This window comes from Podarcis bocagei (genome assembly GCF_964188305.1).
Source record: "Podarcis bocagei genome assembly, chromosome: W".
Lineage (NCBI taxonomy): Eukaryota > Metazoa > Chordata > Lepidosauria > Squamata > Lacertidae > Podarcis > Podarcis bocagei.
In genome coordinates this window covers 45,567,330-45,591,671 of record NC_138131.1, presented here as the reverse complement: position 1 = coordinate 45,591,671, position 24,342 = coordinate 45,567,330, and the positions used below count along the sequence as shown (strand labels likewise).

Below are 24,342 nucleotides of genomic sequence, written 5' to 3'. Positions count from 1 at the left end.
TTGCATCTCATTTGGAAACCAAGGACCCAGAGTCTGGAGGAAGAACGGGGAGGGACACAATGCCAGATGCTTGAAGTCCAGTGTGAAGTTTCCACAGTCTGTGTTGATTTGGGGAGCCATGTCATCAGCTGGTGTTGGTCCACTGTGCTTCATTAAGTCCAGGGTCAATGCAGCCGTCTACCAGGAGATTTTGGAGCACTTCATTCTTCATGGGGATGCTGACTTCATTTTCCAGCAGGAATTGGCACCTGCCCACACTGCCAAAAATACCAAAACCTGGTTCAATGCCCATGGGATTACTGTGCTTGATTGGCCAGCTAATTCGCCTGACCTGAACCCCATAGAGAATCTATGGGGCACTGCCAAGAGACAGATGAGAGACATAAGACCGAGCAATGCAGAAGAGCTGAAGGCTGCTATTGAAGCATCCTGGTCTTTCATAACACCTCAGCAGTGCCACAGGCTGATAGGCAGTAATTGATGCAAAAGGGGCCCAAACCAAGTACTAAGTACATATGCATGCTTCTACTTCTCAGAGGTCCAATATGGCTCTATTTGCAGTCCTTGTTTTTCTGATTTTATTTAATATTCTAATTTCCTGAGATTGTTAATTTGGGGTTTTCATCAGCTGTACGCCATGATCATCACAATTATAACAAATAAAGGCTTGACATATCTCGCTTTGCATGTCATGAGTCTATCTCATATATTAGTTTCACCTTTTAAGTTGAATTACTGAAATAAATGAACTTTCCCACGATATTCTAATTTCCGAGTTTCACCTGTATATAAGGAGGCAGCATCAAAATCTGTCTCCTGCATGTGGTTCTGAAAAATGTTTTGACACCGAAATGCATGAAAGATGCTGGCCTAAAAAAAAAAAAGAAGACACTAGCTTCATGGTACTGTTAGGTGCCATGCAGGGTGCTTTGAAACATTTCACACACATCCACAATTTCTATAAAATACATTCTGCTTTATTAGTTACATACACAGACTGTTCATCTGTACTTATATAATGTTATCAGATGCGCAATCTCAAACTGGATTTAATGAACATCTGCCATAGAATACTTTGCTAGAAGAGAGAGACAAGTCTGAAAATATATTGAAAGGCACCATTGTTTATTGGGCACAGTGGGGTATACAGCACCAGCAACACAATTCTTTAGCAAGTAAAATGAGGCCCCAACTGCACCATGTGTTTAAAGCAATATCACATTGCTTTAAGCAGTCATGATTTCCCCAAAGAATTTTGGGAACTTCAATTTGTTATGGGTGCCGCAGTTGTTAGGAAACCCCTAGTCCTCTGATAGCTACAATTCCCTGAGTGGTTTAACAGTCAATCCTTTTACCATGGGAACTTTGGGAATTGTAACTCTGTGAGGGGAAAAGGGAGTTTCCTAGCAATTCTCAGTACTCTTAACTGAGGTTCACAGGATTCTTTGAGAAGCCATGACTGTTCAAAGGGGGCAACTGGCAAGTTGAAGGCTCAGAGGTGGGAGGAAGCTGGAGGCCTCAAGTACACCCAGACCTTTATTGCAACTTCTCATGAGAACATTGTGGATCTTCACTCTCAAGAGGTACCACACTTCCACCAAAGGCACCCCACTCACAGAACATGCCAAGCAGTACTTGCCTGGGCAAACATGGGTTTGTGGGCTGATGGGAGGGAAGCAAGCAGAGAAACAGAAGCAGGCAGAAGAAAAAGGCTGGAATGTGGCTGCCGCCAAGCATGTATTGCTGAAAACACATGTTAAATGCACATAAGATGCAAATTGCCTGTTTTGCTTTGCTTCCGGTTATACATAAGATAATAATAATAATAATAATAATAAATTTTATTTATATCCTGCCCTCCCCAGCCGAAGCCGGGCTCAGGGCGGCTAACAACACTAAAATAGTGCAACATTATCAAAAACATCATAAGAATTAATTAAAATCAAAAATGATGGCAACCATAAACTAAAGTATTGTAAAGATTGCCAAAGGAGGGAGTCAGGCTGTGCCCTGGCCAAAGGCCTGGTGGAACAGCTCTGTCTTGCAGGCCCTGCGGAAAGATGTCAAGTCCTGCAGGGCCCTTGTCTCTTGTGACAGAGCGTTCCACCAGGTTGGAGCCGCAGCCGAAAAAGCCCTGGCTCTAGTTGAGGCCAGCCTAACCTCTCTGTGGCCTGGGACCTTCAAGATGTTTTTATTTGAGGACCGTAAGTTCCTCTGTGGGGCATACCAGGAGAGGCGGTCCCGTAGATACGAGGGTCCTAGGCCGTGTAGGGCTTTGAAGGTTAAAACCAGCACCTTAAACCTGATCCTGTACTCCACCGGGAGCCAGTGCAGCTGGTATAGCACCGGATGAATGTGATCCCGCAGCGAAGACCCCGTAAGGAGTCTCGCCGCGGCATTCTGCACCCGCTGGAGTTTCTGGGTCAGTCTCAGGGGCAGCCCCACGTAGAGCGAGTTACAATAATCCAGTCTGGAGGTGACCGTCGCGTGGATCACAGTGGCTAGGTCAGGGCGAGAGAGGTAAGGAGCCAACTGCTTAGCTTGGCGGAGATGAAAAAATGCCGCCTTTGTTATAGCTGCAATCTGAGCCTCCATGGAGAGGGAGGTATCGAAGATTACACCCAAACTCTTAACGGACGGTGCTGGCACTAATTGCACCCCCGCAAGAGATGGGAGTTGCCCCCTCAATCCCATATCGTCCCGTCCCAGCCAGAGGACCTCTGTCTTCGAAGGATTTAACTTCAACCGGCTCCCACGTAACCATCCAGCCACAGCTTCCAAGCATCTGATCAGTGTGTCTGGGGCCGAGTCAGGATGGCCATCCATCAACAGATAGAGTTGGGTGTCGTCAGCATACTGATGGCAGCCCAGCCCAAAACTCCGGACAAGCTGGGCGAGGGGGCGCATAAAGATGTTAAAAAGCATCGGGGAGAGAATTGCACCCTGAGGCACTCCACACACCAAGGAGTGGCGGGATGACAGTTCCCCCCCAAGCGCCACCCTCTGTCCCCGACCAGAGAGAAACGAGCGCAGCCATTGAAGGACTGTGCCCTGGATCCCCACATCGGCGAGGCGGTGGTCCAGAAGTTCGTGATCGACCATGTCGAAAGCTGCTGACAGATCTAGAAGAATCAGCAGCCCCGACCAGCCTCGATCCAGCTGTCTACGAAGATCATCTGTTAGGGCGACCAGAGCCGTCTCGGTCCCATGACCAGCGCGGAAGCCGGACTGGAATGGATCCAGAGCCGATGTTTCATCCAGAAACCTACCAAGCTGTTCAGCAACCGCTCTCTCAATCACCTTACCCAGGAATGGAAGATTCGAAACTGGGCGGTAATTGGATAGATCTAAGGGATCTAATGATGTTTTCTTTAAGAGCGGACGCACCACTGCCTCCTTCAGTTCCCCTGGGAATGTCCCGGTGCCAAGGGACAAATTGATGATATCCCCCAGGGGGGCCCGCACCTCGTCTGGACACGCTCTAATCAGCCAAGACGGCCACGGGTCGAGAGGACAAGTGGTGGGCTTTCCAGCTCGGAGGAGTCTGTCCACATCGGCTGGGGATATCCGGTCAAAGTGGTCCAATACTGGACCCGAGGACAGTCGAGGGGCCTCCAGTTCCTTTATTGTATCCAAATTGGCAGGGAGGTCATGGCGGAGCGACAGGACCTTCTCCGCAAAAAAGCTCGCAAATGCCTCACAGCTGTGTGTCGAATTGTTATTTAAATTTGGCTGTCCTTTGAGGGACGTTAAAGACCGAATTATACTAAATAATTGTGCCGGGCGAGAGCTAGCGGATGCAATGGAGGCCGAGAAGTAAGACTTCTTAGCGGCCTTCACTGCCATCTCGTAGGTTTTCATAAAAATCCTATAAGATGTTCTTGAGGCTCCGTCACGGGCACCCCGCCATACTCTAGCCGTCTGAGGTCCCGCTTCATTTTCTGGAGCTCCTCAGTAAACCAGGGAGCCCGGTTTCTGCGGGGTCGCAGAGGGCGCTTAGGTGCGATCTCATTGATGGCTGCCAGGAGCTGGGTATTCCAGCCCTCAACAAGCTCAGTCAATGAGTCGCCAGGGGGAGAAAGGTCCCGCAAGGCTTGACGGAATCTATCCGGGTCCATCAGCCTCCACGGGCGAGCCCAAATCGGCGCACCACCTAAGCAGGGTGGGGGTGGAACGTCAATCCTGGCTTTCAGAGCGTAGTGATCAGACCATGGCACCTTCATCGAAGGAAACATGATCACATCTATACCGACGCCAAAGATCAGATCCAGCGTGTGGCCTGCTTGATGTGTGGGGCCCGAAACAAACTGGGAGAGCCCTAGTGTCGCCATGGAAGACACCAGGTCCAGAGCCTGTGAGGAGGGAGTGGCATCGGCATGGATGTTGAAGTCCCCCAATACCAATAGGTTGGGGAACTCCAAGGTCCAGCCGGCCACCGCCTCCAGCAGGCCTGACAGGGTGGCTGCTGGTGCGCTAGGTGGCCGGTACACCAGCCAGACAGCCAAGCTCACCTTGGAGCCCCACACTAGGCCAACACATTCAATGCCGGGGATCGATGGCGGTGGTAGAGCCCTGAAAGAACAATCTTCCCGGATTAATAGTGCCACCCCTCCCCCGCGGCCCACAGTCCGTGACTGGTGGAGGACGGAGAAACCCGGGGGCGCCATCTCTCGTAAGGTAACAGTATCCCCTTCGCGCACCCAGGTCTCCGTCACACAAGCCAGGTCGACCCCCTGCGAGATGATGAAATCTCGTGGTTTTGTTGCCTATAGACCTGGCATTGCACAACACCAGTGACGGAGGTGAGTAATCCTTGCTCACCCTACCCTCGTCTCTCGGGATGGGGCGCAGATTGGAAGGGGTACGAGCATATCCGTATCTCGATCCCCTTCGCCTATGACATCTGCCCCCACCGCCATACCTCCCTCGCCCCTCCACGGTAGCAATCCCAGGCCTCATACTCTAAGCCAAGATCTAAGCCAAGATTAGCCACACTAGAAGAGACTGGTTTCCTCCCATCTATATAAAATGAAAGTTTAAGTCTCCTAAAGCTGAGAGCACACCGATACTAGTTAGGGCAGAGGTGGGGAAATCTGTGGCCTTGCAGATGTTGGGACTCCAGCTCCCATCAGTCCTAAGCACCACGGCCCCTGGTCAGAAATGATGGGAACTTTTGTGCAGCAGTACCTGGTGGGCCCAAAGGTTCCCCATCCCTGTACTCTAGTATGAGCATCTTGCCTGTAAAGGGATGATTCAGAGGTTGGAAGCTGCTTGCACCTAGCTCAGTTACCTGCCATCTACTATAGACTTTCACCTTTTCAAGTGACTTAGTGTATAGTGAAATGTTAAAAACACATAAAACACAACAACATAGACCTGGGGAAGCCATTTGACTGTGACATTTAAACTATGACACAGTTTGTTTGCTTCATGCTAAAGACAGACTGCATGCGGAAATTCTGTAATAACCTTGCATCTCACTTTATAAAGTTACTAACTTTACTTGCACAGTATTATTCATTTGGGGCATGTAGTGATCTTGGATGAAAAGAATCACCCACACTCAAAGCAATTTACAAAAAAAAGACAACTTGAAGGAAATGGCTATCTAAATTCTACTCTTTTGTTGCCTCCAAAGTCAATTTTTGCAGAAGTCTAAAGCAGAAAAGTGGGTATGATTTTTATATGCAGGGACTGAAAGCCAAGCCTGCTCAAGAAGGGTTGCACATGCCTTTTAAAGAAATTATGCCAAAGAAGTCAATCCAGAATATTTCCATTACTGGTAATGGAGGTATAGACCTTCAGTCTTAAGTGTTTTATTTCAATTAGGACTCAATGAATGCGGTTGCAGGGAAGAGCTTAGGCAAATTATTTTTAAAAAGCCTCTCTTACTATATGCTAAGCAACATAACAACATATTAAATGACCAACAGTTAAATGATACACTGCTTTCATTTTTAGCTTCCAATAAACTTGCCCAAAGGGCTACTGTAGATGGGGGTAGCCAATTGGAGACCCTCTCCGGATGTTGTGAACTCCCAACTCCCATCAGCCCTAGCCAAAATTCACATGAGGCTTGAACAGCAAAACTCTGGGAGGAGTGCCAATAATAATAATTCTCCTCTGTCCACCCCTTGGCCCAGGTCGTTTGATTCACAAAAGAACTTTTTACACAGTGTTCATAAGAACCAATCAGATTTCCTCTGAGCATTTCAAAACCCCAACGTGGGACAAAGTCAGATCAGAAGAAATTCTTTTAACGACAAAGAAACTATTTCCTACTTGAGCATGCATATGTAGTTCAGAGTAAATAAAATAGGAATAAAAGGAGGAATGCATTCAGCAAAACCCTAGAGGTCGTAAACAGGAGAGGCAGGATGGCAGTATTTACTATCTTCTCGTGAACTCTCTTCCTGGCCCTTAAGATCTATCTAAAAATTAAACTACATCAAAGCTACCTTCTATCTTTATGACCCAGGATGCCTGATGAACAACTGGCCTGTGTATTTAGAATGTTTATACGTGCCTGTCAGGCGTAGAGAAAGCAAATGGCAGAGGTGGAGAGGCTTGTGTGGTGTAGTGGTAAAGAGCGGTAGTCACGTAATCTGGGTAACCGGGTTCACGTCTCCGCTCCTCCACCTGCAGCTGCTGGGTGACCTTGGGCCAGTCACACTTCTCTGAAGTCTCTCAGCCCCACTCACCTCACAGAGTGTTTGTTGTGGGGGAGGAAGGGAAAGGAGAATGTTAGCCGCTTTGAGACTCCTGAAGGGGAGTGAAAGGCGGGATATCAAATCCAAACTCTTCTTCTTCTTCTTCTTCTTTGTGGGATTCGATCAGAAATTATTGTCAATGAATCAACCCCCGTCAACGCGATGCTTTCATCGCAGACACAAATGGCTTGCTCCATATTTCATAATTCCTCATAGCAATCCCACCTGACCCCCACACTCTGGATATTTGCACCCCTACATCTCACCGCTTTTTATTTTTAAATTTTTTTATTTGTTTTTGTTTTTTGTAAGAAGAGCTTAAGATAGTAGAGGTTAAGGTAATAGATGTACTGTGTTCTCTTCATGTTCATGTATGTGTTCTTGTATCACATAACGATGTCTAGCAGACATTCCTAAAGGAGTGCTCGACAACCTCTGCCTATTCTTTTCTAAAATTGAGTGACTAGGCAAGACCAAAGTCAGTCTGCTGCGGCAGCACTGAGCATCAGATAAATTGGCGGGAATGTAGTTATAACTTCTTTGATTACACGTGAAAAACCAATCATCTGGCAAGCTAACATGAGCATAATTAAAAATAATCTGCTGAACATGTGAGCAATTCCAAGTTGGCCATCCTGCGTCCAGACAGCAAGTTGCTTTCTTACTGCAATTCCCAATCTGAACACAAGAGGTGTCTGGTGGTGCTGCAACTCTAGGTGTGTATAATGCTATCGCATCCAGAGGTAACTTTTGTGTCACCTTTTCCCAGTCATGGAGATTGGTATAACCAATGATACCTTCAGGAATCCATTTAGAAAACCACTTTCCCATGTGTGTGGCATGTGCCATATGAAAGGGTTGTGTACAAACAGGGAGTATACAATTTCCTAAGGTAGTGTGCATATCATATGCTTCACTCAGACAAAAATGAGAGACGTTAGCCACTTTAGCGAAACGCATCCACAAATTATAGTTATGACTAGAAGAAGTGCCAGGGGGAAGATAGATACACTGAGTACTTGGTATCAAGAAAACAAATAATACACATGTTAAAATCAGCATAGAGTTCATATTTAGCTGAGTAATCAAGGCTACTAAAAAAGTCCCTGATGCTTCTGGAACATCATGATGCTGAAGTTGTGAAAAGATAAAGTGCGAGACTGGCTTCATTACTATCAGATAATGGAGGCATATAATTTGGATAAGAAAATTGGCTTCCAGGTGGAAAAATCAAAATTAGAAACAGAACTGTTAAAACCCAAAACTAAGATTTTGTCAAAGATGTATAACTTGCTGTTGAAATGGAATACTCAGGATGAAACGGTGAAATCTGCTATGATTAAATGGGCACAAGATGTTGGACATAACATTATGTTTCCTGACTGGGAACAGTTATGGACCACAGGTATGAAGTTTACGGCATGTAATGCTTTAAGAGAGAATATTACGAAAATGATATACAGGTGGTACATGACACCAGTCAAGCTTGCAAAAATCTATCATTTGCCTGACAATAAATGTTGGAAATGTAAAGAAACTGAGGGTACATTCTTTCACCTTTGGTGGACGTGCCCAAGGATTAAGGCTTTCTGGGAGATGATCTATAACGAAATGAAAAAGGTATTTAAATATACCTTCCTGAAGAAACCAGAGGCCTTTCTCCTGGGCATCGTCAGCCAATTGGTACCAAAGAAGGATAGAACTTTTTTTATGTATGCCACAACAGCAGCAAGAATACTCATTGCAAAGTATTGGAAGACACAAGATCTACCCACCCTGGAAGAATGGCAAATGAAGGTGATGGACTATATGGAACTGGCGGAAATGACTGGCAGAATCCGAGACCAGGGAAAAGAGTCGGTGGAAGAAGATTGGAAGAAATTTAAAGACTATTTACAGAAATATTGTAAAATTAATGAATGTTAGAATGATGTTGGATAGAAATTAAGGGGTTTTCAGCTGTAATATTATAAAGGAATATGAAAAATGGATTATTAATAGGTAAAAATTTAATGTTACAATAGCTTAAGATTAAAGACTAGGATAAACAAAGAGGGTAAGGATTTGCTGAACCAACAAACTGAACTGGAATACAAAAAAGGGAGGTGTGAGAGGTCCGGGAAATAAGCTAATGAAAAATAAGTAATGGAAAGAATGAGTTGTTTTTAACTATTTTTATTTTGTATTTTCTTACTTTTTATTTTTATTTTGTAATACTTTGAAAATCTTAATAAATATCTGTCAGGGGTTCAGAAGCAGAGACGCAGAGAAGGGAGGAGACAGAGAGCGAGGGGGAGGAATACGAAGGAAAGATGAGTGGGGATGACGAACCGAGATCACCGAGCTTATCCAGTGAGTCCGAGGATTCCCAGAAGGGAGCGCCAGCGGTCAGAGCAAGGGGGGAAAGCAGGGGGACACCCCAGGAAGAAGGGTCCAGAGAGGAATCAGAGAGCAGCAGTTGGAGATCGGGACCCACGTACCCAGCCGGGAGCAGCGGGGAGAAAGGGGACCAGATATCGGGTTCCGGAGGCTTTCAGAAGGAGGGAGGGCATGAGTCAGGAGTAGTCACGCCCACCTCGGGGAGCGACGAAACGATCAAGAGGAAGGTTGAGAGTTGGGCGCGCGCGCCAAGTTCAAATGTAGCGGAAGCTGGCGCAGTAAGCAGCCCAGAGAGTGAACCAGGTCCCAAAGCCCGCCGCAAGGAGGCGGAAGGGTCAGGGGGGTCCGCGTCAGAAGAGAGTAGGAAAAAGGAGACCCCGGGGGGCAGAAGGACCCAGAGACGGAGGGAAAGGCGCAGGAGGTGGAGCAAGGCTAGGGTATTAAGCTGGTGTGCTAGAGGCGGAGACTCAGACGGGTCTTCGCCGGTCTGACCTAGAAGAAGTAGGGCTGCATATTGCAGTTTGGAAATGGAAGCTGTAATCCAATAAAGACTCTTTTAACCTGAACGCTGGCTAACGTGGTCCTATGTGAGCTGGGACTGAGTGGCAGCCCTGACAGTAAGACCCGTCTCATTTAAGCTTCGGACACCTGATACCTCGCAGCGGAGGCAGAAGCAGCGAGAGGAGGAGATTGGTGTTTGGGAGCGAGCTCACAACGGTTGGCAGAGATGACGGAAGCAGAGAAAATTTCAGCGCTGCAACAGGCAGTGACCCAATTGAACGCGGAGGTACAGGCATCCAAGAAAAGGGAGGAGGATGCGGCAGCCGCCTACAGAGATCTCCACGCCAGGTTTGAAGCATTGGTTAAGCATGGGCAGCCAGGACCCAGACCGGAGGGGGTTGGGTTGGCACGGAGAGCAGGAGGGCTTGTGGCTCACTTCGATGGGAATTTACAACAGTACCCCAATTTTCGAGCAGACGTAATGTGCGCACTGCAACTGCTGGCAAAAGACTTTAGAGATGAGGAAGAGAAAGTGGGGTTTATACTATCCCATTTGCATGGGGATGCTAAAGCGTGGCTACGCAATTTGTGGAGGGATAAAGATCCGGCGCTTCAGAGTGCAGATGCCTTTATCAAAGCGATGGATGCGTGCTTTTTATCTACCATTGACGTGGATCTTGCCCGACGGGAGATTCATGGACTGGAACAAGGGAGGGCGAGCGTACGGCAGTATCACGCCCGCTTTTTTGCGCTGGTCAGTGCCTTAGAATGGGACCGGGATTCGCCCCCAGTCAGAGACCTATTCTGGGAGGGTCTGAGCAGTGCTGTTAAAGACGAAATTGCGAGGGGGGAGAGGCCCCGGAGCACGCAGGAGGTGGTCCAAAGGGCGCTGACTGTGGGGGTGAGGCTGGAAGAACGTCCATGGTGCAGAGACGAAGGACGTGGAGGGCGCGAAGCAGCGAGAAGTTTCTCTTTCGTTCCCAGGGAAGCTGCGCGTGCGCAATCCACACCTCCGCCAGGAGGGGGAGTGGAACCTATGGAGGTGGGAGGCGCCAGGGCTCAGTCAGCTACCAGAGCCCCTGCACCGGCGGCAGTCAAGACTAAACCTCCTAGAGGGACCCGGAAGTGTTACATATGCGACAGCTCTCAACACTTGGCGAAAGAGTGTCCCCAGAGGAGCTCCAAGCACACTGCAGCCTCCGCAACGGTGAAAGCGGCCACGCAACACAGCGAACCCCAGCAGGGAAACGATGATGTCTGGCTGGAGACAGAGGCACTGGGGCCCAGCCAGACGCATCACTGAAGCAGTCCCCAGCGATCTTGCAACCCACGGACCCCCTCCCACCCAAACCAGTAGTGCAGCTCACAGCATCTCTCCAGCTACCCGATGGCGTCACTATCGAAGTGCCGCTTTCTGTGGATTCTGGAAGCAACGCAGACTTTATAGCGCAGGATTTTGTGGAGCAGCACGCTATACAGCTATTACCTGCCACTCTGCCCCTGCAAGTCGTCACAGTGGATGGCAGAGAGTTGCTGGGGGGGCAGGTGGTGAAGCAGACGCCGCCAATGGTGATGCGCCTTGGTAACCACAGGGAAGTCATCAGTTTTAATGTCACCCGACTGTCGGACACACCCATTGTGTTGGGCATGAGTTGGCTGGACAGGCACAGTCCGACACTGGCTTGGTACCAGCGACAGCTGATCTTCGGCTCCTCTTACTGCGCAGAACACTGCATCCTGCCCAGACAGGAGGGAGAGGAGGAGGAATCACAACTGCAGTTGGGAACGTTGCAAGCAGTCCCCCACAAATACGCAGACTTTCTGGAGGTCTTCTGCGAGAAGGAGGCAGACAAGCTACCACCGCACAGGCAATATGACTGCAAGATTGACCTCCTACCAGGGGCGACGCTACCGAAAGGGAAGCTGTATTCCATGTCTGAGGACGAACTACAGGAACTCAAACAGTTCATAGATCACAATTTGGAGCGCGGTTTCATCCGGGAGTCCAGGGCAGTAGGGGGCAGTCCTGTTTTCTTCGTGAAGAAGAAGGACACGCCCCAAAAAAGACTGGTGGTGGATTTTCGCCTCTTGAACAAGATGACCAAGCCCTCTGATTTCCCCATGCCCAGGATTGACGACCTACTGGCGACGGTGCACAAGGGACGCGTGTTCACCAAGTTGGACCTGCGAGTGGCGTACAATCTCATCCGCATGAGGGAGGGCGATGAGTGGAAGACAGCCATGTTCACGCCTCTGGGCACCTACGAATACAGAGTGATGCCGTTTGGATTGCAAAACGGTTCTCACTGTTTTCAAGCTTTCATGCATCATGTGTTGGCGGGACTCCTCTACAAGAAGTGCGTCTGCTTTCTGGATGACATCCTGATATTCTCCGAATCGCAGCAAGCGCATGACCAAGACGTTCGGGAGGTGCTGGAGAGGTTGCAGCAGCATAGACTGTACGCCAAACTGGAGAAGTGCCAGTTCGACACGAAGGAGGTGGATTTCTTGGGTTACAAGTTGTCGGACAAGGGGCTAGCCATGGACAGCGCCAAGGTTCGCGCGGTGTTGGATTGGAAGAGCCCGCGCAACCGGAAGGAGGTCCAGCGGTTTGTCGGCTTCGCCAACTTCTATCGCAAGTTTATCAAGGGGTTCGCGATGCAGACGGCGGCTATTACGGACACGCTAAGCTCCAAGAAAAAGAAATTCATCTGGACGGAGCAGGCGGAGCAGTCCTTTCAGGCACTCAAGCGTCTCTTCGCGTCGGAAGAGCAACTGCTGCATATCGACCCCAGCAGACCGATGCGGGTAGAGACAGACGCGTCCGATAGAGCAGTGGGAGCTGTCCTGCTGCAGAGGGACCCACAGGGGGTCTGGAGGCCGGGAGCGTTCTACTCCAGAAAGCTCAGCAAGTCGGAGCAGAACTACACCATCTGGGACAGGGAGTTGCTTGCCATTCATGCAGCTTTCAAGGCGTGGAGACACTTCCTGATCGGCGCCAAGCACACGGTGCAGGTCTGCACGGACCACAAGAATCTGGAGCACTGGCGCACGGCGAAGTTCCTGAACCAGAGGCAGATACGTTGGGCGGAGTTCTTTGCTGACTTCGATTTCCGAATAGAGTACGTCCCAGGCGACACCAACATCATGGCGGATGCACTGTCCCGAAAACCGCAATACCTCGAAGAGGCGACGCCAGCGGCAGCCATGCACATCTTCGCGCCAACAGCGTGGGCGTGCGCTTCAGCCACAGTAGACCTGGATGCGGTGCGGCGGGCGTTGCAGGACGACTCATTCGCGCAGGCGAAGATGGCCGAGGTGCACAAGGGCACGGCGAAGAGCGACGAGTTCCAGATACGAGACGGCTTGCTCTTACGTAAAGGGGCCATCTACGTGCCGGGAGACGAACTTCGCGCCAAGGTACTGCAGCAGTTGCACGACGCACCCACGGCCGGGCACTTTGGCACAGAAAAAACGGTGGAATTAGTCGCAAGGGACTTTTGGTGGCCCAGACTGAGAGGGGAAGTCGCGGACTACGTCGCGAGGTGCGACACCTGCCAGAGGGCCAAACCGGTGCACAAACCACCGGCGGGACTGCTGGAACCGCTGCAAACGCCGTTTGAACCGTGGGAGAGGGTGGCCCTGGACTTTGTCACGGATCTACCCAGCTCGAGAGGCAAGACAGCTGTACTAGTGGTGGTGGACTTGTTCACCAAGATGGCACATTTCATACCGTGTGCGAAGGTGGCCACGGCAGAACAAACAGCCAAACTGTTCATAGATCACGTGTTCAAAGTGCACGGGCTGCCGCGGTCTATACTGTCCGACCGCGGCCGCCAGTTCATCTCGAATTTCTGGCAGAAGCTGATGGGCTTCCTGAACGTCAAGATCAACCTGACATCAGCGAGACACCCGCAGACCAACGGGCAAGCGGAGAGGGTCAATGCCATCATGCAGCAGTACCTGAGATGCTATGCCAATCAACAGCCTGCGACGTGGGTGGATTACCTGCCGCTCGCCGAGTTCGCCTACAACAACACGAAGCACGTGTCCACAGGGGTGACGCCGTTCTTCGCCAACAATGGGAGGAATCCCAGAACCTTCCCGGGACTGGACAGAGTGGGGGAAGGGGAACCGCAGACGGCGGACGCTTTCGCGTCTGAGTTGCAGGAGGTCCACGATCAACTCCGACGGCAGCTGGAGCTAGCGAAGCACGCATACAAGGTGCAAGCTGACAAGCACAGGCGGGTTGGCGAAGAGATACGAGTGGGAGACTGGGTCTGGTTGGCAGCCCACGCAGTGCCGACCAGATCGTTAGCCAAGAAGAAGTTGGGGCACAAGCAACTCGGTCCATACCAAGTCGAAGCGCAGATCAACCCAGTAGCTTTCAGGCTGGTGCTACCGGAGGGTTCCAGGATGCATCCGGTGTTCCACAGGTCGGTGCTCACTCCCTACAGGACACCTCACAGGTTCCAGGAACCAGGAACGGCACCGAGTCCGTCTCAGGAGCGGACGGAGGCGGGGAGATTGCCACAGCAGGACCCCATCAACGAAGTCACGGAGATTTTGGACTCCAGATGGGGGGAAGACGGAGTAGAATACCTCCTAGCCAGAGAGGGCACCCGGGCCAGTGCTAATAGCTGGGTGCCAGACTACGCTTTGGAGGAACCCCTGCTCAAGGACGAGTTTCATGCCCTTTTCCCACACAGACCCATGCCACAGGTGCCACAGGGTTCTGTCTTGGGCCCGGTCTTATTCAACATCTTTATCGACGACTTGGATGATGGACTCAAGGGCATCCTGATCAAATTTGCAGATGACCCCAAACTGGGAGGGGTGGCTAACACCCCAGAGGACAGGATCACACTTCAAAACGACCTTGACAGATTAGAGAACTGGGCAAAAACAAACAAGATGAATTTTAACAGGGAGAAATGTAAAGTATTGCACTTGGGCAAAAAAAATGAGAGGCACAAATACAAGATGGGGGACACCTGGCTTGAGAGCAGTACATGTGAAAAGGATCTAGGAGTCTTGGTGGACCACAAACTTGACATGAGCCAACAGTGTGACGCGGCAGCTAAAAAAGCCAATGCAATTCTGGGCCGCATCAATAGGAGTATAGCATCTAGATCAAGGGAAGTAATAGTGCCACTGTATTCTGCTCTGGTCAGACCTCACCTGGAGTACTGTGTCCAGTTCTGGGCACCACAATTCAAGAAGGACACTGACAAACTGGAACGTGTCCAGAGGAGGGCAACCAAAATGGTCAAAGGCCTGGAAACGATGCCTTATGAGGAACGGCTAAGGGAGCTGGGCATGTTTAGCCTGGAGAAGAGGAGGTTAAGGGGTGATATGATAGCCATGTTCCAATATATCAAAGGATGTCACATAGAGGAGGGAGAAAGGTTGTTTTCTGCTGCTCCAGAGAAGCGGACACGGAGCAATGGATCCAAACTACAAGAAAGAAGATTCCACCTCAACATTAGGAAGAACTTCCTGACAGTAAGAGCTGTTCGACAGTGGAATTTGCTGCCAAGGAGTGTGGTGGAGTCTCCTTCTTTGGAGGTCTTTAAGCAGAGGCTTGACAACCATATGTCAGGAGTGCTCTGATGGTGTTTCCTGCTTGGCAGGGGGTTGGACTCGATGGCCCTTGTGGTCTCTTCCAACTCTTCTATGATTCTATGCCCTCCCAAGAGGATGGTACGGGGTCTGTTTTCCAGCCTACTTAATACCCCCCCATGTGGATTCCTGACCAGATTGCCTCTGCACTCCCTAGAAGGAGGCGTTTCGACTGACCTGGCAACAATTGCAGGTGGGAGTTCCCAGAATTGGGGCAAAAATCAGTGGCCTCCAGAAAGGATACTGGCCCATTATTCTCCAGCCTCATGGAATCGGGGAGAGAAAATCTCTGGGGCAAGGGGGCTGATCTAGAACTTGAACCGCGTAATCAGACTCCAGGCAGTGGTAGAGATTGTTGCTAACACAACAGCCACGGCCCTTAGGTTAATTGCCACGCAATTGGATGAGACACGCGTTTCTCTCAGTCCGCTTAGCGTTGGACTTTCTCCTGGCGCAATATGGCGGCTTTTGTGCAGCGTTAAATCTCACGGGTGGGGCCTGTTGCTTTAACATCTCTGATCATGGTGAAGCCATTCGCAATTTGGCAGCAGGACTTGAAACAGTGGCCCATATTCCTACCGAAACCTGGGAGGGATGGGACATGTCATGGCTTGACTGGTTGCCAAACCTAGGATGGGTAAAAGGCCTGGTTTTGCTGCTGCTTGGCCCACTGTTCATCTTGCTAATTTTTTGCTTTTCTGTACCTTGCCTGCTGCAATGCTTGCATACAATGACACGCAATATGATTTCACGCATGCTTCGCCCCCTTTCGCTTCCCAGATCCAAGATAACCTTGTCCTGGTACATTGACTTGCAACATACTTCCGGGAACAGAGTCAGAGAACGAAAAGCAACATTTCTATGTAAGAATCTGTGAAGGGGGAGAGGGAAGGAGGGGCTTTGGAGAACAGGATAAAAACCTGATGTAAAATACTTTTTGCTGCGGCCTGTCTTTTGTGAACTGAATCACACAGGTGCCTCTGCCCCCCCCCCCATGGCAGAATAAAACACTCTTTCTCTGGATTAACCCCTTGGTGTCGTTTGGCTCCTTTTGTCTCTGCTCGGGTGCAACAATTTTTCCTACCCATGGATTAAAAAGGCTACATACCAAGGAGAGCCTAATCCCATCCCCAAACTTGCCAAGGGGCCAGACATGCAAAGGAAGTTCTGTTTTACTTTGGGTGGTGGGACTTCAGAAGTGTTTGCCTATGCTAATCTAACACCTGGGTCTTGCCCTGACATGTCTGCTTATGCTGATGTTGTACCAAGGACTTGTCTGGACATGTTTGCCAAGGTTAACCCCTCCCCTTTGAACTGTATTCTGGGATATGGTGGGAAAGTTTTAAAAAGTCGCCACCCCATCCTCGGGGTTCCAAATTCCTCTTTGACCCTGTTGCAGAATAAACTTTGGTCTACAGCTATTTGCTCCGGTTGGTGGCTGGACTCCTCCTTTATTCTGGCTCTGCCCGACCGGTTGGGGGACTGAGCAGCCTCCCACCTAGATTCTTCCGTAACAGTATGTTGTTTGTTACTATGGTGTGTATTTTTGCTTGGATGAACCCCCCAACTCACAAACAAGCCCTGACACAACCAGCATGTTTTTCTCCTCTGAAACACAGCTAAACTTTTATCTCTTCGTACATAAGAACATAATAGCCTGTTCAGGAGTCTCTGGCGAGGTGCTGTGGCTGCTTTTTGCAGGAAGGAGTTCAACAGGAGTAGCCCATCTTTCCTGGCGGGCCATTTCTGCATGTTTTGGCCTTGCTAGCAAAGCCACATCATGCAAGAGTTGGTTGCTGAGAGCCCTTGAAGCCTCCTCAGACCACAAGGGTCTTACGGTTACCTACAAGGCTTTCCTGCCTCAGCCACAGTTAAAGTCCTCCCGTTGCCACAGGATCCTTTCCAGAAGGGCCAAACTCAAGCTCAAGCCACCTATTTCCCTTACCCCTGAAGAAGAAGAAGAAGAAGAGGGGGAGGAAGAGGAGGAGTTTGGATTTGATATCCTGCTTTATCACTACCAGAAGGAGTCTCAAAGTGGCTAACAATCTCCTTTCCCTTCCTCCCCCACCAGAAACCCTCTGTGAGGTGAGTGGGGCTGAGAGACTTCAGAGAAGGGTGACTGGCCCAAGGTCACCCAGCAGCTGCATGTGGAGGAGCGGAGACACGAACCCGGTTCCCCAGATTACGAGTCCACTGCTCTTAACCACTACACCACACAGGCCACTGCACTGCTGCCAACGAAAGGGCAGGGAGGCTTGAGAGGGAGGAGACGCCCTGAAGTGGAGCCTGGGCACGCAGCTCACCGGAGGAAGACAGCAGAAAAAGCCAAATTCAGCAGTGGAAGAAGAAAATTTCAGAATATAAATGCAGAAATATAAACATTTATTACAAAAAAAGTATCATGACTTTAGAAGACAAAAGAGTAAGAATGGGAGTCGCTATCCAAGACGCAGAAAGACCAGCCGCCTCCGCCGCCCTCACTTCCTCTTTGTCGCTGTGCCAATGACACAGTCATTCACCTGCAAGGCAAGACCGGGCAGATTTGGGGGGCCAGAAACTGGTCCCCACAGCTGCTGCTGCCGCCACCTCCTCCATCCAGCTGCGGTCAGGATGCCCCTTCCGCAGAGGAGATTCTGCAAGCAGCCCAGAGAAAGGGACACCCCCGCCCCCCCCCCCCAGCCGGATGCTGCAGCCACTTACCTTTCTGGCAAAGCGAAGGGAATTGAGGGACTCGGCAAAGTTCTCCTCCGAGGGCGAGATGTTAACAAACATCAGCCTGGGGGGAAAGGCCAGAGGAGAGGGTGAGGAGAAACAGAGGCTGCCTCAAGGGGGGTGCATGGCCCCCCTGTCAGAGACCTCTGGGTTGAAAGGGGTCATCTAGCCCAACCCCCTGCGTTCCTGGCAGGACAGCGCAGACCAGGCCTCAAAGGGGAGGGGGAGCCATCAACTCCCTCCTTGCCGACTCACATCTTGGAATTGCCGCCTAAGGAGTTCTGGAGGAGGTAGGTCAGCTTGCTGTTCCGGTAGGGCACATGGGCCTCCTGCAAGGGGGCAAAGGAAGCGGACAAGGATGGGTGCAGGAGGGGGAAATGTGTGGGGACCCTCCTCCCCACTTAGGGCAGGCCGGTTCCGCCAGCATCATGAGGCTGTCCCATTCCCGATTGAATTGTAGAGTTGGAAGGAATCACAGCTCTAGAGCCCCCGATAGGTGGGCACCCCACACGTGAGACAGTGCTGGACGCCACATCCTCACCCTCGCAGAAGACCAGCGCACTGCGGGAGGCGGGCTGTGGGGCTGCAAAGGGCTGCCCCATGGCTGGCCAGGACTCCCCCCCCCCGGAGGCACACGCGACCCCCCTCTCCCGCCTACCTTGTTGCTGAGGGCGGTGATGACCAGGCCCAGGTTGGAGAGGCTGCTGTTGATGGCCTGGGTCTCCTTGAGGCGGTCGCCGGTGGAGAGGGACCTGTCCAGGCGCTCGCTGCCAGCCAGGTCCACCAAGCTCAGCACGGCTGCGGGGGGGGGGGGACGACAAAGGAGGGGTGAGGGTGGAGGGAGAAGGGGGGGGTGCTGGGGACCAGGGACCCACAGAGGGCCTGGCCTAGAAGAGGAGGGAGAGCAAGGGAGCGCCTCTGGGCCAGGGCAGGGACAGAGGCCTCCGGCGAAGGGGGTCGTGGGGCCGGCCACACTCACAGGAGGTGTGCAGCTCCCGGTTGGGGTTGTGGCCCTCGATGCGCAACTGGAAGAGGCTGTGGCTGCGGGACGAGCGCTCGTTGAGATTGGTCTTGGCCACCGAGCGGTTGGCTTTGGCTCTCTGGAGCAGCTTCAGGACCTGAAGGGGCAAGCGGGGGGCAGGAGGCGGAGAATGGCGGTCGGAAGGGACCCCAGAGATCCTCTGGCCCTAGCCAGCCCCAGGCAAACAGCGTGAAGAGGCTAGCCGGGCACATTCCCCCCCCCCGGCTATTGGCTACTTGCGACCAGACTGAGATGCCCGGGCGCCCGATGGCGTTGGACATCACCGCCTGGAGGGGAAGCCTGGGAATCCTCGGAGCAAGACTCTTTCCACACACGAGGACCTCGTCCTATAGAATTCTATCCGTTACACAATCAGAATGAGTATCAGGAACCAAAACGGTTTCTCTCAGCAGCCTGAGCAGGAGCAGTGAACAATGGCAGCTCCTTGTTCTCACCTGACTTCACTCCCCCGCTGCCCCCACTGCCCCACGCTCAGCTGCAAAGAATATTCTTATATTCTGAATGTACAGTTAAGAAAGAGAAGTTGGAATAGGCCAAGATATGTGGACTGCCCCAATCCCAGCTCAAGGTGGTCATCTGAACTGGCCAGATGTTTAACTGAGAATCAGTCAGTCAGTCAGGCCATCATTTGAAAAATAAGACTTTAGAACGCCTGGCCCCAAAATGGCAACGAGACATCCCATTTGGGTGAGTTTAAGCTTGGTTTAAGGAGCCGCTTGGTGCCTAGCCTCTACACTGGAGTTTCTACCATTGCCTGCAAATAGAAAGGGAAGCATGGGGGGGGGGGAGTTCTTCCTCTGGGAACTCTAGGGCAGGCAGAAGCCCCATAAGGAGCCGAGGGGCCAAGACCCAGGTGATCTGAGCTCTCCAGACAGGCAGGATGGCTCAGGCCTTCATGCAGAAGCCTCTCAGAGAACGGCACAGTCGGAGGGGAGCCCCCAGGGTCATCTAGCCCAACCCCAGATTCCTCCCTCTGCTCCTCCCCTCAGAGGCTTTGGATGCAGACACACTCTGGCTGCCTTGTCCCCAGACCAAGGCCCTAAAACGGGTCACAATGGGGCTGGTTCTCTGGCTTCTGCCTCTCCTCCACCCCTTGCAAGCAGGCTGGTGGCCGGACACAGTGCAGAGAGCGGGAGAAGAGTAGTGTTGGAAGGGGACCCCCAAGGGTCATCTACCCGACCCCCTGCACCGCTGGAACCCCCCAGGAAAATCCCAGACAGACAGCTGCCCCCCCCCCACCGCGGTACCTCTTGCTCCGAAGCAACGGGGACGTAGCAGAGGTTGGGAACGTGCAGCTCCTCCGTGCATTGGCTCACTCGCCGGATCTCCAGCTCAGAGCCCTGCTCAGGGCGCAACACCAGCAGGTCCCGCAGAGACTCATTGTAGATCTCCAGGAAGTTGGCAGTGAAATGGTACTGGGAGGAGACAGGCAGAGGGGCAGGATCAGACCAGGGAAGGCGGCTGGGGTGGCGTGTGCCCAGCCAGCACATCGCTCCCAGCTCAGACTCGGGGACCAACTGGCATGGCTATTCCAAGAGGAGGCTTCCAAAGGTGAGGCCCAGGAGTTCAGACAGGCCAGCCCTCGGGTGTTCAGGGGATCTTGTGAGGCTGAACGGAAGGCCCTGCAGAAAAACACTGGCGGTCTCACCATCCTGTGGGGTGGGTGAGGGTGAAGGAGGCAGCCCTCTCTCACCAGCGCCCTCTCTGGGAGCTCCCAAGCCCAGTGCGAAACCCCCCTGGCAATTGCAGCATGGCGAGTGAATGCAGCGGGGGTCTCCACCCCCTTTGGACACCTGCATCCGCTTTCCCTCTCTGCCCCCACCTTCCAGCCTTTGGCCTCCATCTCCCGGGCTTTCCTGAAGATCTGCTGCACTGCGCGGGGGATCATGCCGGCCGTGGAAGGGTCCTGGCAGTCGGGGCCCTCCATGGTGTACGTCTTGCCGCTCCCCGTCTGCCCGTAGGCAAAGATGCAGACGTGGTAGCCGTCCAAGGCCGACTGCGGGGAGGAAGGGAAGCCGTCAGGCTGGCGTCCACCAGACCCCACCTGCCCCCGGAGGGGGAGAGCCGCCCTATGTGGAATTTCCAGACCATCCTTCAGCCACGACTCACAGGACAAACCAGCCAAATCAGCCGGGGAATCATCCTCACGATCATCATCATCATACAGTGGCACCTTGGTTGTCGAACCGAGTCCGTTCAAAAACTAAGGCTGCCAAAGAATGTTGGGGAGTTGGAACACTTACTTCCAGGTTTTCAGCGTTCAGGGGCCAAAGTGTACGAGTACCAAGGTGTTTGAGGGCCAAGATACGACTGTACCATGCTCAACATAATAACAAACTAGAAGAACTGGGCCGCTTCCCCCCTTAATGTATTTATTCTATATATTTATTTGATTGATTTATGTGCTCTTCAGGGTGGTTGACAGAATAATATGCTTTTCCTTACCTGCACAAGCAGAGAGATCTCCTCAAAGACCTCCTCCTGGGAGCTGGACGGAGGGAAGACCTGGTCAAAGTTGAACTCATAGACAATGTCCTCTTTTCGCTCCCGGCCAACGTGGGACTGGCAGAGAATCAAAGAATTGCAGAGTTGGAAGACCCACGAGGCTCATCTAGTCCACCCCCAAGCAAGACTTGAACCCACAACTCTGAGATTATGAGCCTCTACCGACTAAGTGGTGACAGGGGCCGCGTTCCCCCTTGGCCAGCTCTCCCGGGGCCACAATGCTCTCTCTCGCACACACACACATATCCTCCAGCTGGCATTGGGTCTGTTGGCCTTGGGCCGGCCATCAACATTTGGGTTTCTCCTGCTCCTGCAAAGGTCATTGCAGGAACAACACTGGCTTATTTGAAGAAGAAGAAGAGTTTGGATTTGATATCCCGCTTTATCATTACCCAAAGGAGTCTCAAAGTGGCTAACGTTCTCCTTTCCCTTCCTCCCCCACAACAAACACTCTATGAGGTGAGTGGGGCTGAGAGACTTCAAGAAGTGCGACTGGCCCAAGGTCACCCAGCAGCTGCATGTGGAGGAGCGGAGATGCGAACCCGGTTCCCCAGATTACGAGGCCACCGCTCTTAAGCACTACCCCACACTGGCTCTCGGCAGGCTTTGCGGCAGGTGGAGACTTCCTGACGTCCCCTGGCAACTGTGACAGCCCAAGATGCCACCAAGACTTCGACAACCGCCTTGTCCCCCCACCCCCAGACTGACCTCCTCCGCCTTGGATAAGACCAGGCTCTTGCTGTTGTCTGGCGGGAAGCGGAGGTGGCTCACCCCCTGTTTCTGGGCCTCCTTCTCGCTGCTCAGCAGGGGGCGCACGCGGCAGAAGACACGGATGTTGCCCTGGAGGGAGCGGGGAGTCGTCAGCACCCAGCCCCACAAAGGGTCCCCCAGTGCCAGCCCCCCACCACCACCGGCCCACCTTCAGCTCCTGGACGGCGTTGTGCAGGGAGCGCCGCTCCATCTCCGACTCGTGCTGCTTCTGCTCCAGCTGGGCCTTGTGTGCTGCCAGCGCCTCATTCTCCTGCGCCCGCCGGGCCAGGCTCTCCTGCGCCAGGCGCAGTTCCGCCTGCGTCAGAGAAACCCCAGGGCCAGTGAGGGACGGGCCACCTCAAACCCAGAGCCGCCCACCCGCCCTCTCAGCCAGGCAACAATTCAGGGAGGAGGCGGCAAATGCAGGCTTCCTCAGCTGGGAAAGGAAAAGCACCAGCAGGAACAGACACAGCAGAGGTTAGCACTTCCCCCAGACAGATATCTAGGGCCCTCTTGCGATGGATAGAAAAGGGACTTGTGTGAGAAACAGGGTGTGAGGCTGAGGAGAAGGGAAGCGCTTCCCGCGAGAGCCGAGAGGGATACACTTCTCTGTATGGGGGGGATTGAAGATTAAGATATAATTATGATAGAGGGCTAGACACATAAAATTTTGTGTTTTATTGCGATTATTACTATTACTGTTGTGATTTTTATTTATTTTCTTTCTTTTTCTCCTTATCTTCCCACCTTTTATTGCTTTTTTCTGTATTTCTTATTATCTTTTATTAAAAAATTCTTGTTTTCCAAAAGTGTTTGCAACATCTTTCTCTCATCTTATTATCTTTTTTAAAACTAGTTTGGTTTGTATTATATGTTGAAAATATTTAATAATTTTTTTAAAAAAACATTTTTTAAGGTATCTAGCTCTCTTTTCTGGGGCTGAGGACCCTTAACTGTGATCTTGAGTCTGGCATTGTGGAATCAGAAGGGTACCTACGGGACATCTAGTCCAACCCGCTGGAATGCAGGCGTCACAAGCGGATGTTGGCTAGTCCCAAGGATTCCTCGCCTCACCTTGGGATTCCAAGCACCATTCAAGGGCGGGTGGAAGGGTCCCCAGCCCCCCCCCTCACCTCTCTGGCCTCCAGCTGGGCAGCCAAATCCTCCTTGTCCTCCCTGGCTTTGCGGCCAGCGGTTTCCAGCTCCTGGATCGTCTGGCTCTGGCTCTTGACGGTCTCCTCCAGCTGCTGCTCCTGCTTCACCAGCTGCTCCACCCTCTGCCGGCTCTCTGTGGCCTGCGCTTGGCAGGTCTGCAGCTCCAAGGCCAGGGCACTGCCAAGAGAGGGTAGGGCAGAGGTCAGGTCCTGCTGCAGGAGGAGCAGACGGAGCCCGCCATGCCCTTCTCAGGCTGCTGCTCGCTCACCTGTTCTGCCCCTCCAGCTGCTGGTTGCGGGCCGTCGCCTGCTTCAGCTCCCCCTCCAGCTGGCTCAGCTGATGCCTCAGGGCCTCATTCTCCCCGGCCAGCCCCTGGGCCTTCTCCTTGTAGGTCCCCCCTTTGGCCCGCAAGTCGCTCACTTGCCCCTTCAAGTCCCAGGGGGCCCGCTTCTTCTCACCCCCGCCAGCAGCGGCAGGAGCAGCGGCTGCCAAGGGGAGAGGGAGAGAGAGAGAGGACAGTGTGAGGGACCCGGTGGCGGCTCAAGGATGGCACGGGGGGGGGGCACCTCCCTCCCTTCTCTAGGCCTTACCTGGCTTAGGGGCTGCCGCAGCCACCGTCCGACGGGATCCTGCTGGGAAACAAGGAACGAGACATGAAGCAGTGAAAGGATTCCCAAGGGGACCCTGTCTCCCCTCCGTTGCTTCATGAAATATCTCCAAACAATAGTAATACTTCAAAACATAAAATCAGCAAGGAACTCAAGACAGATTAAAGCAACATATGTGGGGGTTCCCTTCCACGGATTGCGCCTAAAGTCAAAATCACGTATAGCTGAAATATGCTGGATTTAATGGTGGGCAGGATTGCCAGAGCATTTTCCCCAGCCCCTCTCCAAACTTTTAATATTGTTTCCTACACTGAATGCACACAAGTTAAAGGGGCACCAGATGCAGGATTACGGGGAA

At 52.1% G+C, this 24,342-nt stretch overlaps 1 protein-coding gene across 1 annotated transcript; it reads right to left on the bottom strand.

Moving 5' to 3' along the window:
• Positions 1–17,727: 17,727 nt before the first annotated feature.
• LOC308578091 (carboxy-terminal kinesin 2-like) lies at positions 17,728–24,114 on the bottom strand (the record flags this gene model as incomplete). The annotated part of the gene is made up of 13 exons (XM_081178367.1): positions 17,728–17,731; positions 17,893–17,988; positions 18,180–18,253; positions 18,583–18,722; positions 18,904–19,042; positions 20,214–20,381; positions 20,789–20,962; positions 21,412–21,528; positions 22,180–22,311; positions 22,391–22,537; positions 23,355–23,553; positions 23,645–23,861; positions 23,967–24,114. Coding segments are annotated over 13 exons (1,755 nt in total), but the record flags the coding sequence as incomplete, so codon positions are not given.
• Between the last annotated feature and the right edge of the window lie 228 nt (positions 24,115–24,342).